Source organism: Rhipicephalus microplus, chromosome 2, assembly GCF_043290135.1.
Source record: "Rhipicephalus microplus isolate Deutch F79 chromosome 2, USDA_Rmic, whole genome shotgun sequence".
Classification (NCBI taxonomy): domain Eukaryota; kingdom Metazoa; phylum Arthropoda; class Arachnida; order Ixodida; family Ixodidae; genus Rhipicephalus; species Rhipicephalus microplus.
This window is the reverse complement of record NC_134701.1, coordinates 156,445,480-156,462,386: the sequence shown is the minus strand read 5'-3', so window position 1 is coordinate 156,462,386 and position 16,907 is coordinate 156,445,480. Positions and strand designations below refer to the sequence as shown.

Here is a 16,907-nt window from a genome sequence, read left to right as displayed (position 1 = left end):
CCTTTCCTTGAAAAGAAATCACTGTAGCATGAACATGTCTCTTTTCTCGTGGTGTTTAAATGATTTTTTTAAATATAATAGATACTTAGCACGCTCAGTAGAAACAGCTGGAGGGCTTTTTAAATGACAAATTGTTAATACTGATAAGCATCTCGCGCATTGAGCTTACTCGACGGCATGACATGCAGCTCGTGTTCTTTCACTCCCCGGCAAGGACAAAGCTAGTCTTCTGATTTTGAGATAAGTACCCTGGACTGTGGATAAAACAGGGAGGAAGGAGAGGAGCAGAAATAGGTGAATAAATGCTGTAGTTTGTACTAACAGTGTCAAAAAAAAAGCAATAACGACTGGAAAACGTGGAAGGAATGGTGGATGTCATGTCCCTCTGCGTGCAGACACCAGCCTAGTTAGCGCTGTTTTTCAGTGAGAGACCTACGGTGGCTTCTTCCCGGTTCAAGGCATCACAGCATGGTTTGTGGAATGCAAAAGCCCCCGCCCCCCCCCCCTCCCCCAAAAAAGGGGGGGGGGGAGAGAAAAATACAACTACAGCGATCTTAGTTAACCTTTTTGTATTTTTGTATTTCCACAATTAGGCGTTATCATGTGTTTTTCTCATTTATAGTTGAAATAATTTATAATATTCTTGATAATGTCCATCTCGTGTAAGTAAAGAAAAATTAACTCTAAGTTATGTTCTGGCAGAGTGCTCTGCATCATTGCACAAAGCCAACCTCTTGAATTTGGATGTCAATTTGGTTCGGTTTTCATTATTACACTGAATAATCATACAGCTTCAACCATTAAGAAAGTAAGCGCATATGGTTCACTGGGACTTAGACTCTCCAATAATTAAGCGTACTGACTCAGACTCAAGCTCGCCCGAATTGATTTAATTGATATGTGGCGTTGAACATCTCGAAACCACCATATGATTATGAGATGCACCGTAGTGGAGGGCTCCGGAAATTTCGACCACCTGGGCTTTTTTAACGTGCACCCAAATCTGAGCACACGGGCCTACAGCATTTTCGCCTCCATCGAAAATGCAGCCGCCGCAGACAGGATTCGATCCCGCGACCTGCGTGTCGGCAGCCGCGTGCTTTAGCCACTAAACCGCCGCGGCGGGGCCTCATCAGTATTGTCACTCACCCGGACTCATTTAGACTCACAGCTTGATCTTGGTCCGAGTGGGTCTGTGTGAGTCCACTCATGAGCAAGTTTTCCAACCTAGGAGCAGGATTAGCCGGAATATGTTGTAACCTACCTATCATACTCATCTACAACAACAACAACAACAACAACAACAACAACAACAACAACAACAACAACAACAACAACAACAACAACAACAACAACAACAACAACAAATGATTGATGATGAGTGACGAAAAAGGCGTCACATTCAATCCATCACGCATTCCAATAAACCAAATGCAGCTATCCTGCATCCCGATGGTTCGAAACAGTTCCATGGAATCTATACGTGTCGACGCGCTAATCTCGGTACCGAGAGGGGACCGTAATTCACCGAAATCGATCTTTGCCTCGCACCGCAGATCTTTGCCTCGGCAGCAGCTGCAGCAACGGCGGACAATCCTTGAACGAGAGACCTTGTCGCGAGTCCGGCGGTGACGTGACGCGCACATTCCAGAGATGGGCGCATTTCCTATTCTGGCAGAGAGGAGGTGTGGAGGGTAGCTGCGCTGTAGGGGTCGAAGTAAGGGTAGGGGGGGGGGGTGGAAGCGAGCCGGCATCAATCTTTGTGACTTTCGGAGGTGCGCGCTCATTCTGATTGTTCTTTCCTCGCGCACTGGAAAAGAGCCACGCCCATCTGCCCGCCACGACAAGCCCCAGGCGGCTAAAAATACCGCGCGGTCCATCGCATTACGATATCGCGATGATTACGTCTCTCGTAAGCGCGCGCGTGTTTGGCTTCGCCTTCAATATGTCACGCTGTTCGCGTCACCGTCTATCTCGCTGGAACAGTGACAGTGACATCGACCTTTGTTTACGTTCCGACATGTGCATAGTTTCGACGCTGTTTATAGATACAGTCTATTTTCTCGCCCTATTTCTTCCTTAGTGTCCGCATTTCTATATTATTACGCATTTCACCGAGAAATGAAGTCGAACGCGGAAACCCGCTGAAATGCACCGTGTTCTGGTCACAGGATTGGACAAAAGGTCCGCAGGAGTTGGTTTTGTGCACAGTGAAGGAATTTGAAAAAAAAAATGCCTTTCTAGTAGACTTCCACCCACGTTCCAAAACAAAGGTCGCTAATAACACGTTTCCGATGAAAAAACGTAAGTAGTAAAAAAAAAGCCGATCTGTGCAACCATACAACTACCAGATCATTTGGGTCACCTGAATACTGTATTTACTTGCTGATAACCATAACTCTTCAACGCTGAATATCATTGTTTGGCGTTGGCGTTGCTGAATATGGCTAAACAATTGCTCATGTTTCCAATAACACAGTACAGCAACAATGTTGCCTTGAATAAATCTTATTCGAATTATTTAGTTGTGTACTGATTGCTCTTTATTGACTCGTGAACCTCGTGACAGCGTGACCTGTCAGTTGGGACAAGTCAAATATGAAATTCAGTTTGTAGAGACAGTAAATAGTGGTGATTTCCTGTTTGATTAACGAGAGCATTTTTTTTTTCGTTTCTGTTTCATCCTACAGATACCAGAATGTTGGAGGGGTGCGGGAAAGTAGTCAAGTATGCACTCTTCGTCGCCAACTTCATCATCATGGTGAGTATCGCATCTCTAAACCTCCTGAAGCTTTTTCGATAGCACTGGTTTATCTTTTCACCGTATACCTAAGACAACGTTGCAATGGCTATGGCCGGAAGCACACTCAATTCGTGCGGTAATCGTGAATGAGATATCTTTTTTCTTTGTCGTAGACGTATATAGTAGCGTTCGTGCAGTCATTTTTGAAAGTTTTCAAGGCCTTCACCGAGAGATGTCTTTCGCTAGAATCACCTACGTATACTAATGAACGTTAGCGTTGTATATTGTATATTTTAAGGCATTTATAAGGTCATAAAGTCAGATGGTCAGATTTTTACAAAGGTTTAAACAAGACTTGCTGTGATTGTATAGACCGAAAATTCTCGCTAGTGTGTGCATTATTGTTTTTTTTAATGATTATTCATCTTTCTACGCATAGGACATGGGAGCACTGCTAAATGTGTAAGTTTATCAGAGTACATCAGGCAAGGATGCTAAAGGGTGTTGTTTCCGGGACTTCGTAGTTGCGAAAGTGGTTCGGTGACGCTATAGAGAGTACGTGGCCTCACGGAAAAGTTTGACCTACTCTAGAGAAACATCTTGCAAGCATTAAACAAATCCAGTAAGCGAAAGCACGAACGAGAATGTCCGCATTTTGCCCCTGTAACGGTGTCTTCGTTGCAGAGGCTTTCTCCGTGCCTCGAACCGGAAGGACGCACGCAAGCGCGTTTCGAGGCCTTGACTGAAAAAAAAAAAAAAAAGTTAAAACGAAAGTAAAAAAGAAAGAAAACTAAAGGGTGAAAACTGGCTTGCTGCGTTGTCTCCTTTCTCACACAGCCGGCTTCAGCTTCGCATCAGGTAGAGGGAGAGAAGGATGAGAAAGAGGGATTAGCGATATGTGCCGGATTCCGTTTCGCCTCAAGGGTAAATAGCCACAAACTCGGCACTTTATTCGGCACCCTCCCACGTAATAGAGTGGCGCGACGAGCGATTTTTCTTGCTCAATTTCTATCCTTGCTATGTGACGACTTATTTTCGCTGCAATACTCCAGGCGTTCTACATCGTCGCTTCCTTTTAGTTTTCTTGTTTTCAAGCTTCCACTGTTTATCTGCACCCTCCTTTGCTAGAAAGCGTTAACCTATAGACAACTCCCCCCTCGCCCCCCCTCTGACCTTCTGCCTATATTACTAAGCTTCGAGTAATTACTATTCCTGAGAGACAGCTCAAGAAGCGATGGCACTGCAGGCCCACCTTGCGTCATTCTTGATGGTTGGTGTGTAGAACTTTTTTTCGTTGTTTTTACTCTACTTATTGATAAAAAGGAGGAATGACCTTTCTTTTATCGCTGTAGGAGCGACAAGGCCGCACTCCACTTTTGCCATCTACCAACCAAAAAGAGAAAAGGAAAAAAAAAGAACAAAAAACCGATTAAGTTGAAAAGAGAGACGTGTAAAAAGTGTTGGTGCGTTCTCGAAAGTATAAAGAAACTAAATAAAAAAGCAATGAACAAGAGAAGGATATATGCATGTTCTGATGTTTTGGAGGAATGCCTGCGTCATTTCGTGTGCGTGCGCGGATTAATTTTTAAGCCGACTGACCTCCCTGGAAAACCTCTCAAGCTTTCTTTTTCTTTTTGAAGTTTTCCGCGCCTTCTGGCACAGCTCGTGGCATTCGGTGAAGGTTAGCAACATCTGCCACACACATCGTCATCGCATACACTTAACTATTAATCAGTTATTGGTCGCCCCGCGAAGGCTGTGTGTAGGTGCAGAATGATAGAATGCATCGTCAATGAAAGTCGGGATTATCCGGATGCCTTTCTCTGCTTGATTAACGTACGAGGATAACACGTGGCCACTCCATACCATAAAGTATATAGCCGAGGTTACGATCGTGACAAACGCCATCGGTATGACTGGACAGTGCGCGATGTTCTGAGGTCCTTGGTTCGACTCCGGTTTTGAATCAAGGCAATGGAAAGGTGAAAAAAAAAACGTACAAATCACCTTAGCGAATGAATTGACCCTCGTAGAGTAATGAAAGACTTAAAAAAAGAGGGTACGCCTTGAGAAGCGATTATTACTATTGAAGACAAAATAATATAAAACGTAGATTTCGTACTTGAGCTACGCGGCCAGTGTTGTCAAGTGTAGAAGTTGTGTTTGCAGAGGTACAATCCACCGAGAAATGTTGGACTCAAGAATATAACATGCTCTAACCACGTGGTAAGGAAAAGTAATGTGAGGAAAATAATACTATTTAACGATGTAACAACTAAGTGGATATGACAATCTTGCAGTGAAGCTCAGACTGTAATCACTGACCTCCGATCATCGATTTCAGTTTCAATAGGACAACAAAAAATACAAAAAGAGTGGTAGTTATTTAGAGCAACACTCGGAGATCTCGTTAGAACGTTTGCAGGAATTAATAACTTGCGATCGAGTGCAATGTTAAGCTAATATGCAATCCTCCCAGTTGCAGTGAAACGTTAACGCTATGTGGTCCATTTGCACGACTTCAAGCCTGGAGATATCACCTTCCCCTCAACGCGCCTGCACATTTCATAAATATATAACTCGGTCTCCGTAGGCGCAGCCATTACAACTTCGCGCATTGCAGCGCGCGCCGCGCCTCTTGGATGGCCGCTGCGGCATAAATAAAGCACGACAGTGTAGTATGTCAGTTAATAAAGGTCAGCCACGGGCGGCACTGTTCTTCCGAGCGACGAAGGAAAACTTGCCCTTTTGAAACGCCTTATGAAAGAAGCGAAGCCCTCGTCGAAAAGGCGAATCTGGAGAGAGGCTTGGCGACAGATGGTAATGAAGGGGCTGTGCGAAAGTGAGAGAGACTACATATGGCGCACTGGAACCGGGCCGAGCCCCGCACGTGGTAGAGGAGGATCGAGGACGCGTAACCTCGAGGTTTCGGCGCGCGGAGCACAGCGAGCCGTGGCTATAAGAGCTAGTGGCGGAGATTCGACGACGAGGGCTGAGTGAACGAGAATGAGAGAGAGAATGAGAGAGAGAGAGGGGAAGTGTTACGCGCGGATGTGGTCCACACGACGCGTGCTTCCCTTTTACTTTGGGTGTGGTCCCCGAGCCGACCTAGCTGGGCCCGCCGATCCCGGGCAGGCGGCATTAAAAATGAAGCGACGGGGGTCCCGGGCCCGTCTCTTGCCTTTCTTCGTCCTCCGCCGGTGCCCCCGTGCTCTTTAGACGGGGCACCTCTTAGACCCAAAGCAGGGGACGATCAGACGCCAACGGTCCGAACCTGGGTGCTATGGCCTGTCCGTTGACTGTAATGGGGCGTCTATTGAATCTGTGCCACCCGTTGCACCTAACGATGGTGCTCGCTGGTGGGCTGTTGAGTAGCTGCGAGTGAGGAAAAAAAGGGAGAGGGGAGCGAGAAGCCACAATGTGGTCTTTAGGGAACAAACACCATTGGGACCGATTACTTAGGGTACTAGGCAAAACTCTTCGTGCCACCGTTGAACGATAGTGCGGGGAAATGACTGAGAGAGAGACAGAGTGGTTAGCATGGGAACGACAATGTTTGCGGAAGAACATCACCTTGATGGTATACTACGTCCCATCCTTCGGTTGGCTTTGGTCTCCCTCGAAGGGAACACGAAACTATCATCAAACTGTCACAACAGCTAGTTGCGAGTAATCAGGCACACATTTTTGATGCCGACATCGACTGTACGTTGAATCTATCGTGGAAGTCCCATTTATTCGGACTTTACAACAATTGAAGAAAGGCCCGGCAGTTAGAAATGTTAGGCTACAGAGCTGCAGATTGTGTGACTACGGGGCATGATTATGGGAATGCAGAATGTACGACTGCATGCAGTTCATAATATTTTTTTTATTTTAAATCAATTTTAGCACTGTTAGATATGACGATACAATATCTCCGTAATAAACATGATTAGTAAACTGCCACAACCGCGAATTAGCATCGCAGTGGCACCATCAAGAATACAGCAACAAAAGATAACGCATTTAATTTTGGCAAAAAATTGCCATCATTTTACACGCTCGTACGTGGTGGGTAAACAATTATAAGAAAAAAAGTAGACCGTGACTGCTGTTGTTCAGCGTTGCGTAAATTGGGTCACTGAGTCAGACGCAAATATTGTCCGTGTACAAGGATGTACGAAATGCTTAGATGACGGAATACGTGAAACCAAAGGCAAACGAAATTCGCGCTATAAAAGACGTACTCACTTTATTCCGGTATATCACGCGGCAGTCTGTGCGTGAAGCGCCAAGGTCACTGCGGGCGCGGGTCTTTTGTACACCACTTAGGATAAGGCTCGAGGACATTTTGGAGTGGCATGGAAAGTATTGGCTAATTGTGCCCATTCTATTCTGCTCTGTTTCAATCAGCGTGACGTTACTCATACTCAAAATAGGGAAGGTTGCCCGCACAACTTGAGTCTAGGGCTTACTACAGAGGAGTTCCACTACAGCACCCAGCTTTAAGCAGCTTGTCGTTTCGTTTAAGTTTCCTTCGGGAACAAATTTTCAGACGTACCAGCTATTTCTGCTCTTAGCAGCAGCAGGAATTCGGTCAATTAAAGTGAATGGCATCCTGCCGTGACGAACACAACATGTAGGTCATGGTAAGAAAGAACGGCTTTCCAGCAGCTATAGGGCTATATCCAGGCAGCGTGAAAACTGCACAAAAAAAAAATTAACGACAGGGCCCACAGTCTTTATTGCATTAACTGTTTCGAAGAGTACCCCTTTGGGTGATAATTGCACAATGACAAACAAATCGAACACACAAAAAGCACAAGCGCATATATATATATATATATATGCTATAAAATAGTTTTGCGTGTTTTCTTCTGTCTTACAAATCAAGTCAAAACTATTTGAAGCGGTTGCCGATAAAATAGTTCTGCTTTTATATAGTTTGAATGTTCTATAGATCTCATCGCGCCCTCCTTTGCTCAAATCACCACCCAGGTTGGCGGAGTGGTGGTGTTCGCGGTGGGAATCTGGACCCTGGCCGACCGGTCCTTCATGGAGCGGCTCCTGGGCACGGACCTGTACGTCAGCTCGGCGTCCATCCTCATCGCCACCGGGGTCGTCGTCACGATAATCTCCTTCCTCGGCTGCCTCGGCGCCTTCAAGGAGATCAAGTGCATGCTTCTCACGGTAGGTTTTACACGCCTTGAACATATAGCACAGTGTCTGAATGCTATGATGAAGCGTTCGTAACACTTACTCTATAATGTGAAGCAAGATCTTCAGCATGTGGCTTTAGAGTGCTTCATCGAAACATCTCAACGGAGAGAGTTTCGCAGGGTTATCAAACCGGGTTTTGTTACACACTATTGCTCGTTTAGCTTCAAAATTGCCATTGTTTTACTAGCTTGAAGCGGAGGAATACTGCCTTTAATGATTTCGAGACGAAATATACGGTACAACTTAAAGTTGTACCAGTTCTTACTGGAGGCCGCTGAGTCAGTTGCAAGTGTTGGTTATTGGGAGCTGGTGTTTTATTACCTATTGCCGGCCCCACTTCCTTACGCTCATCTCTTTAACGCATGCTTAGGCACGGCTTCTTTATAAAGTATTTCGCGGTGTTTTCACGTACGGCAGTTATTATTAAGGGAATTCGCCACAGTTGTTTTTTCCAATACGGCATCTGTTTTGTTTTTTCCGTGTTAGATAAGTGGCATTCAACCTTGCGTTTTTGTTGCGCACAGCGAGTAAATTATTACCTATTTTTGGCCTCGCCTCGAGCGACTCTGCGTGCATGTAACACAATGACAGTGAAACGTCGTCACGCCACGCTCATACGACTCCGTGGCCAGTGGTCTTTCATCGAGCGGTATCGCTCGATGAAAGACTCCGTATCGAACGCGTCTTCTGCGTATCCGACAGAAATCGAGTTTGATACGGAGTGACCTCGCTCGTGACTTGGCAAAAAACGGGGTGCATCGTCCTTTGGTGCCCCGCTGTTCTCGACGTCGTCGTTCCGTTTTGAGCGTTGGGCGCGCGAAACACTTTTGCGGCGGAAAGTGGTCGACCAATGGCCGCGCTCGTCGGAAATACTCGGGACTTCAACGGTATGGCATCGACCCGCACCACTGAGAGGTACTTTCTCGGAATGGTGGATGCATATTGATCTGGGAATGTAGCCGGAACGTGGTGCTCACAACGCTCGTTGTGGCGGGGGGCGGGCGCAGGGGGGGGAGGGGGGACTGTAGCACGCTCGATCTCGTGCATGCAGGCTGTGTTATTTCGTTGTACCTTTGTCGACATGGAAACCGAATGCGAGACGCGGTCAACAAATGGCCAGTGCGTGCAAGGATTTCTCGTGTCAATAACCGTCTTCCTTCTCATCGTTTTCGCAAAGCAAGCGACCGATTGAATGTTTGCAGGCATTCTGCGGTCGTGCATTATTATGAGCGACGCCAGAATGTAAACAACGAGAAACGTTATCGACCTTGAAGATTTTTATCCAGGAGAGAGAGAAAGGAAAGCGAAAGGCAGGGGGGGATAAGAAAGATAGGCTCGGTTAGGGCAAGGGGTTCGTTGTAGTTACCTGCAGGTGATTTGTTATAGATGGTTGGTCGCAAAAGGAAACCAAGAGGAAAAAAAAATGGGCGATCATTTCCGTCTTGCTTTTGTGGTATTGCATTGTGTAACAAAAGTTGGAATGGGTTAGTGGTCATTCACGCCCGCTGAAGGCAGAACAATATACACCCCGACCGATTATATCAGTTGAACCTTTATTTTTTCTGAATTACTGTGCTGCTCATGCACCCCCCCCCCTTTTTTTTGACGTCAGTTCCTTGATTAATAACGTGATTGAATCAGTGACAAAATACTTTATTTTTTAAAGCTGGAAATAAGCCTATTTGAGTTGGATGACCGCACATGCACACATCATTCGTAATTTTGAAACGCGTGATCATATAAATAAGTCCAATATGACAGCAACAGTTATGGCTTTGTACAGTAAAGTGTAAGAGTGCGCATTACACTTTAATCATTAACTTCCTCGTTGAATGGACCTGAGAGTTAATAAAAGATATAGCGTATGACAGTACCTCGTAATGTTTATCAGTACACGTTGTGTTACACCGTTCATTAGCGTACTGTCGCACAAGATGTTTCAGAATAAGAAACAGTGTGCAACAATTGAAAAGTTGTAATGTGACTTGGTGAAATTTTCATGGATGTCTGCCTAATGAGCACATACGCGTTTTCTTCTTATTTTGCTTTGCCAAAATGTCGGTCGTCTTCCGTTGTTAACGTGTTTCATTTTCATTTCTTTACAGTACTTCATAATCCTCTTCATGATATTCATCACAATGCTGGTCGGAGGAATATTAGGATACGTGTTCAGGAATGAGGTGAGTAGTATAGGAGGTCATCTCTGAAAAACTAATCTTTAGAATAACGCAGTCGCTTGCAAACGTCGTACGGCCGCAAATTGGTTCTTTGTCGAGATAGCGTTTAGTATAAAACAAGCAAGCTTTATTCTATACTTGATTATCTACAAATATTTAAGTGTACGTTTGTAATAAAGTTAGCATAAAAAAAGAGAATGTATTTACTGCCTTAGTCGAGAGATACAGCACTTCTAACAAGCTTTGCTCGAAAATTCTGCCTTCAACTTTTCCTCGGGTAAAAATTTTAATCCAGTGATAAAGACATCGGAATGTCATAGTGTCTGAGTGGATATAACAGCTTGTGAAAAGCTTGGATAGAAGTAGTCCCACAAAATGAAATTATGAAAGGGCGAAAGGATGCTGCATATTTTTGGCTGACCTTATGAGGTCCCACCAGATGTGAATGAATTTATCAACTAAATCAACTTCAGAAAAATATCTGTATAACCTTCTCGTACAGATAGCTTATGCCCTACATCTCATCTTGCCCAATATTCTTATACAATGTCTTTATATTTCTTCAATCTCGTTGTGCGCAGGTGGATGAACGGATGTACCAAGAAATGGTCATGTCCATTCCATCCTACAAGAACGACTCCGTCGTCACAGACGCATGGGACGCAGTGCAGCAGCACGTAAGTCAACATTTTGGCGTGTACATTCGAATCGATCATTATTACCTTAATCTGTAGAGCTCAAGGATCGAGTGGTAAGGGCTGTAAAAAAGAAGCGATGCTGTGATTAGATTTGACTTCGAAAGTCACAATTATTGTAAAATTGTTTTGTGAGGCACTGACATGGTTCCATTGGAGCCACAATCATTAATAACTCCACCAATGACATCTAAAAGACGTGTTTTACGTCATTCAACGTCTAGGCGACGTCCATTGGACGTCTATAAAAAGACATCCGCATAACGTTTAATATATGTAGAACGAATTGAAAACCAAATAATATAAAAAATCTACATTCAGAACACACTCAACCCCAATCAGTTTTCCATGATGCCCTCTGTTCTTACTTAGGAGTATAGCTGCTTTTGTTTTCAATATAAATAGCATATCTGACTGCTACGATGTGCAGGGTTTGGACTTATTATGTCCGTTTTTTTCTTTGTTCCTGCAGTTCCAGTGCTGCGGTGTTCGACTAATGTCGAAGACTGAACCGTACCGAATCTGGCAGCTCAAGAACTCACATTTCAACGCGAACCACCAAGTGCCGGAGTCGTGCTGCATGAAAAAGGAGTGGCTTCACGCCTGCTCCAAGAATCCAACGGACAGGGACACCTACATGGACGTAAGGGCCTTTCCCATTATCGCAGTTCTTGGAGGCGTTATCTTGCATGAGATAACACCAGTTCTTTATCGAACGAATAAAATATAGTATAAAAGCACTTTCCTAGTTACTGCGCTTTCAAACAGCCATGCAAAGTGAAGTACACCTGGTTGCAAGAAATTTGTTTTGACAAAATGAAAAATTCATGGTTGAATAGGACCTGCTATTGACCTCTCTCGCATAAATATATGCTGTTAGAAATATTTCAAACGAGGACGCAAAAGAATAGAACCTGTGCCATTCTGCTCTGCTATTTCCTACGAAATAAGCTCTCATTGTCTACAATGTGCGAACTGTCAGACTGTGCGACAAATCTTTGTTGCGTCATAACAAAGAAAAAGCTATTTTTATTGTTCTGCCGTAAAATATACGATGCCAGAATGGTCTCATGATTTCTTTGAAGAGTGGGTGGTGTAAAAATTCCCGTAGCCAATCTCCGCGCTTGTCTCTGGATTAGATGGCTACGGGGCGTATCATAATGACGTCAAACAGACAAGCGCTTAAGAAGTAGAACACAGATATGAATTATTGGAACTGCATAGTATTTCGAGTCTCATAAGCTTGGATACTTTCACCTATAGCTCTACGACGTCATCGTGCATTTAACATGCCAGTAGTACAGTCTGTCCATCACTTGTTAACCTTAGATGGCGAATGCAGCACTCATAGAAATAATTTATTTTATTGTTTTCTCAATCAACACCATTTACAGGGGCTCGAAAAAGTCATTTAGAGGATTTGTTGGTAGCTGTTGTGCCTGGTGAAGTTATCACGTCAATGTTGAAATTCATGACTTCGCTTTTTTTTTCCTTCTTTACCGTACAGAGCTGTCACGAAAAAGTCCGGGACTTCGTCAAAGGACATGCTGTCATTGTAGGTGGAATAGGCATCGGCATCGCCTGTCTTTTAGTAAGTGCCTGCTTATTTTGTTGCAAAGAACCACGTAATGCGACCGTGAAACACGTCACAGAACCCTACAGCTTGAATGAACATAGCGCCCTTTCTGTCCTTGTCTCTTTTTCTGTAGTTACGTCGTAACTACTCCTAATCCTGCGCTGCTCAAATATGTTGATTCCCAATCATTAACTAGCCCAAGCATCTGTCTTATCAGAATGAAGCGGAACATCAGGCAGAAATCCTATCATTGTGATTTTGGAGTCCATTTCTGGCACCCGTTATCGGTGGCCGTTATAGTTAGACTTGGTGACAAATTTTCTGAACAATCGTTGCGCTTGGGGAAGAAAACGTTATACGCGAATTTGAGCTGTGGAGTTTGCCTGTGGGTGAATAAAAAACCTTCAACTGGCTTATTTTATCCGTTCGGCAAATCAGCGGCGAAAGTGCACTGAATAAACGCTAAAATGTTTTGTAGAGGGTTAACGCAGCAGCTCATGCAGGTTCGCGAACAGCCCATCTATCAACGATTTTCTTGCGTTTTGCAAGAAATGTATGTCAACTCACCGTCTAGAATCGGCAAACATGGTTATTCACTTGAAACTTCCTTGTCTAGAGAATGCAAGAAGTCCAGAAGAACGTTATAATACGCAGATTCAGTAATATATATTCCTGATCACTTCATTCAAGTTAACAGAAGAACTGTCTCAAATTACTTCATTATAATTCGTCAACATGCATATTAACACATTCCAATATAGCGGTTAGTCAGTCACAAATTCAATCATTGTGCCACACTCTGTACTTTAGATATTTCTGGCAGTACGACTACGCTTCGCGGTACCGGAAAGGTTACAATTAACGATACCTCGACTAATGTCGAGACTTGGTTCCTGGAAAATAGGACACGTGTGCCCTGTGTTACTGGATTCGGGACAGGAGCTGTACTGGCATGTGTGCCGTGGCTTCCTCTCCATGCCCTGTTTTCCACGCACTATGTGTCGCCGTGATTGTGTACCAGCTCGCCCAGTATAAACGCCATTTCACTTCCGGACACCTCAACTGCAGCGCATTGCACATAGTTTCGCGGAGGAATTTACTGTCTCGATGCTCTCTTTACGTGTGTACTGTGTGTTCTGTTTGCATCCGGAAGTGCAGCTCGTAACACTGCGTTCGCCTTCTTTGTTCTCGCTCAATCGCAGGTGGTCGGAATGGTCCTCTCGTGCGCCATGTTCCTCATGATTCGCTAAGCAACGAGCGGAGCTAATCCATGACGTCATATCCGGCGGCGACCTGGTGCCTACTCCCCGCTACAGTGCACACGCGTGTACGTGTGTGTGTGTGTATGTGCGTGCGCGCCTCGCTCCTCCTTCAACCAAAGGTGCCAACGACGGCCACCCCACGTCGCTGGCGTTGTTAAGTTTCGCAGCGGCTTCCGCACATGGCTTTCATTTACTGTCTGGCTCCTCCCCCCCCCCCCCGGTTCGGTCACGTGATGATGCAGAAGAATAGAAAGGCTGCAAGGAACTGCCGACAGGAGGGACGCTTCTAAGTGGACAATGCTTTATTTGAAGCGCCTACACTGGAATTCACCAAAAAAAATTGCTGGAGCAAGGACACTTTTAAGCAAGCAAGATACGCGTTGTTGTTTTTTTTTGCCATTCCAGTGAGAACTGCGTCATTTTATATTAGGTGTTTTTCTTTTTCTCTTGTGGAATCGCTATTACTTGCCACCCCCCCCCCCCTTTTTTTTTTCGCCCGCACTTCTTTATATTGTGTGGACAATTACATTTGTTGCACCTGCAGTACGGAGACACTTTCCTTTGAGACTGTCCTGCATTGTGCGATTGGTTGTGTGTATCGCTGGATCTTCAGTTCATCTTCTTGTTTCTTTTTATTTCATGCCGTTCCTGCTTATTAAGCCTTATGTAACTTATTAACTTTGTACAGCTCTCCGGACCATGCACCTACACCTCTTCAGTGGACAGGGGCAATTTTTGCCTGCGTATGTTAAATCGCATTTATACTCATGTTACATACAGAAAAATCGACATGGAGGCAGATTAGAGCACAGTGTATGCATTAAAAACTCACACACCACACACACAATTTATTATGCAGCTATGCTTATTTTTAGTATTTTTGTGTGCTGGAAATAAATCTACAATCAAGGGCTTGGAAATAAGCAAGGCACATCGAGACTGCTCTTTTTTTTTTCATCTCATAAGGAACCATTACAATCGCCATCTCGCTCGTTTTGTTATTTTCTTATCATTTGAATGTGTGCTACTATCTTAAGTTTTAACTGTGTCAACCAGTGTACACGAGGCAGAAGAGAACATATCAGCCGAGAATCACTTGCCAGTGTTCGCCACAACATGGCGCGAACACGAGTAATTGTCGATTTCGTTCGATATTTGTACTTATCGAAAGAGCTTTTTCGAGAGGACTCACTTACTTAAGTTTGGACTGAATGTGTTTCTCATCTAGTCTTGCCTCTCTGTAGCATTACGAGGCATGTCTGTAGTGTTCGTCATGTTTTAACTATTGACATTTTCGCACTGCCTATGCTTTAGCTGTTTATTCGCCAACATGCGCGCATCTCATCTAAAACAGTGCACTTGTCGTTTTACGAGAAAAGAAGAATGCGTATTTTTTGTGTTGTGATGTGCCTTTTCTTTTGTCATTTAGTAGTTATGTAGCAGTAGAAAGAAACAACAAGAACGCAGCCTTACACTACACTGGGACCAACGGCACGACAATTCGTGCAGTATTCTGCCTTATGCATTCAGAGCTCCTGCACAAAAGTGGTGCTGACACATTGTACAATTACGCAAGTTTATTGTTACACAGTAAATACGTTTACAACACGGGAGCCTGTTTGGAAAGGCCCATGCAAGACATATGACACGTACAAGCGCAAAACAGAAATATTCCTCGACGCTTAAAATTTTGTTGATGCGTCTTGCATTGGTCACATTACCGCCGTACAGAAGACGGTTGTATATCTTCGTGGTTGCCCCCTTACCTAGAGTTGAAGCATAATACACAAGGACCGCTGACTCCCAAACGCACGGCGAATTCGTTATAAGCGAATTGTCGTAGTGCGCTCGAGGCATCATGGCAGGGAATGGCGTCATGGAGGAATACGAGCGTGCGTGAAGCGCGAATTTATGTGTGAATAATGTAAATTTCCTCTCCACAGACTCCTCGTGCGCAAAAAAAAAAGAAAAAAAGAAATTCCTTCCCATTCCAAGACACGCGTCAGTTGCGCATGTCCTCACGATTGTCTCGTTTAAGTCAAGCCGCGGGACGAGAGATAAAATCTCGCTAAATCGCGCCCACTACCCTTCTCGATTTCGATGTGTGTAATCACCATTCGTTGCTCTTATCGTTGAATGAGATAAAAAGAAAATTTAGCGATGCTTCCCGATTGCTTCTTTGGAGGATGTCATATATTTAACTAAGTCGCAGTCTCCTCGGTAATCCCGGTCTCATGTGTTCACTGCTACTATATAAAGAAATACTAAATTTTTTGCTTGACGAAAAAATGAGGTTAAATGTACGTCCTTTATCGAAACGCTAAATGTGTTGTTTGCTCTGTGAATGTCGCTGTCTAAGCATTAAGGCTGGTGAATTTCGATGTTCATATTCCGCCACAAGATACTTCGTCCCAAATGTTTTCACCGTGTTCAAAGTGATGATAAGTGTGCGTTTGCGGTTGTTTGCGTGTGATGATTGTCGCATTGTGTTTGCTAGCCTCGCGTTTTTCGGAAGAAAAGCTATGTCATTTTGAGTTGAAATTTTATACGAGAGTTGTGTAGTGGTTTCAAGATTTTGTTTTTACGTGTTTTGTTTTGTCGAACTTCCTGTTATTTCAATTATTATGAGTGCACATGTACGCATCATCTCATTGCCGATAATGGATAAACGTAGCGTTGCTTGACACCATCAATGTAGTTTTTCTTCGTTGAGCAAGCATTTACTGTTAAGGCACTTTCCGAGAAGTGCCATTTGCTCTGTCCTTATAAGCAACGTGCTAGATGTAGAAGTTTCCAAGTGTAAAATATGTAGCTGTGCTCTACCCCCCCCCCCCCCCCCCCTATATAGCCTGACTTGTGTCTGTATTAATGATGTACCTATATATGATGTTCAGAACTTAACTGTTCGGAAAGGTGCGATGAGCGCCTTGTTGTTGTTTTTCTTTTTTCTTCTTCTAGACACTCTGTCACTTCTTGGCAATGTAAATGAACTTGCGTTGTCGTTTGAATATTTATTTCAGAAATAAACAGTTGGAAATCGCGATAGTTGTTTTGTCTGAAACCAAGAGAAATGTTGACTGGATCGTTCAGCCTGGTATTGGACAGTGTGCCATAGACTTCTGATATGACAGGAGACAACAGTAAGTGGGATAAAAAAAAGTGCTATTTAGGTTTGCTATATGTGGTCTGTTGAAAACAGGAGTGATCATCATCATCAGCCGGAACATGCTTTTTACATTATCTTCTTCATCT

General features: G+C 44.1%; 1 protein-coding gene across 6 annotated transcripts in view; it reads left to right on the top strand.

Moving 5' to 3' along the window:
- The window catches only part of Tsp74F (Tetraspanin 74F), a 482,187-nt gene extending 465,489 nt beyond the window's left edge, over positions 1-16,698 (top strand). For all 6 annotated transcript variants that reach the window (XM_075886948.1, XM_075886945.1, XM_075886949.1 and 3 more), the window contains 7 exons: positions 2,691-2,761; positions 7,724-7,915; positions 10,051-10,125; positions 10,704-10,799; positions 11,290-11,460; positions 12,325-12,408; positions 13,596-16,698. In XM_075886948.1, the coding sequence (XP_075743063.1) occupies positions 2,699-2,761; positions 7,724-7,915; positions 10,051-10,125; positions 10,704-10,799; positions 11,290-11,460; positions 12,325-12,408; positions 13,596-13,643 (729 nt within the window). In that variant the 5' untranslated portion in view covers positions 2,691-2,698 and the 3' untranslated portion in view covers positions 13,644-16,698. The remainder of the gene's footprint in view (positions 1-2,690; positions 2,762-7,723; positions 7,916-10,050; positions 10,126-10,703; positions 10,800-11,289; positions 11,461-12,324; positions 12,409-13,595) is intronic.
- Positions 16,699-16,907: the final 209 nt, after the last annotated feature.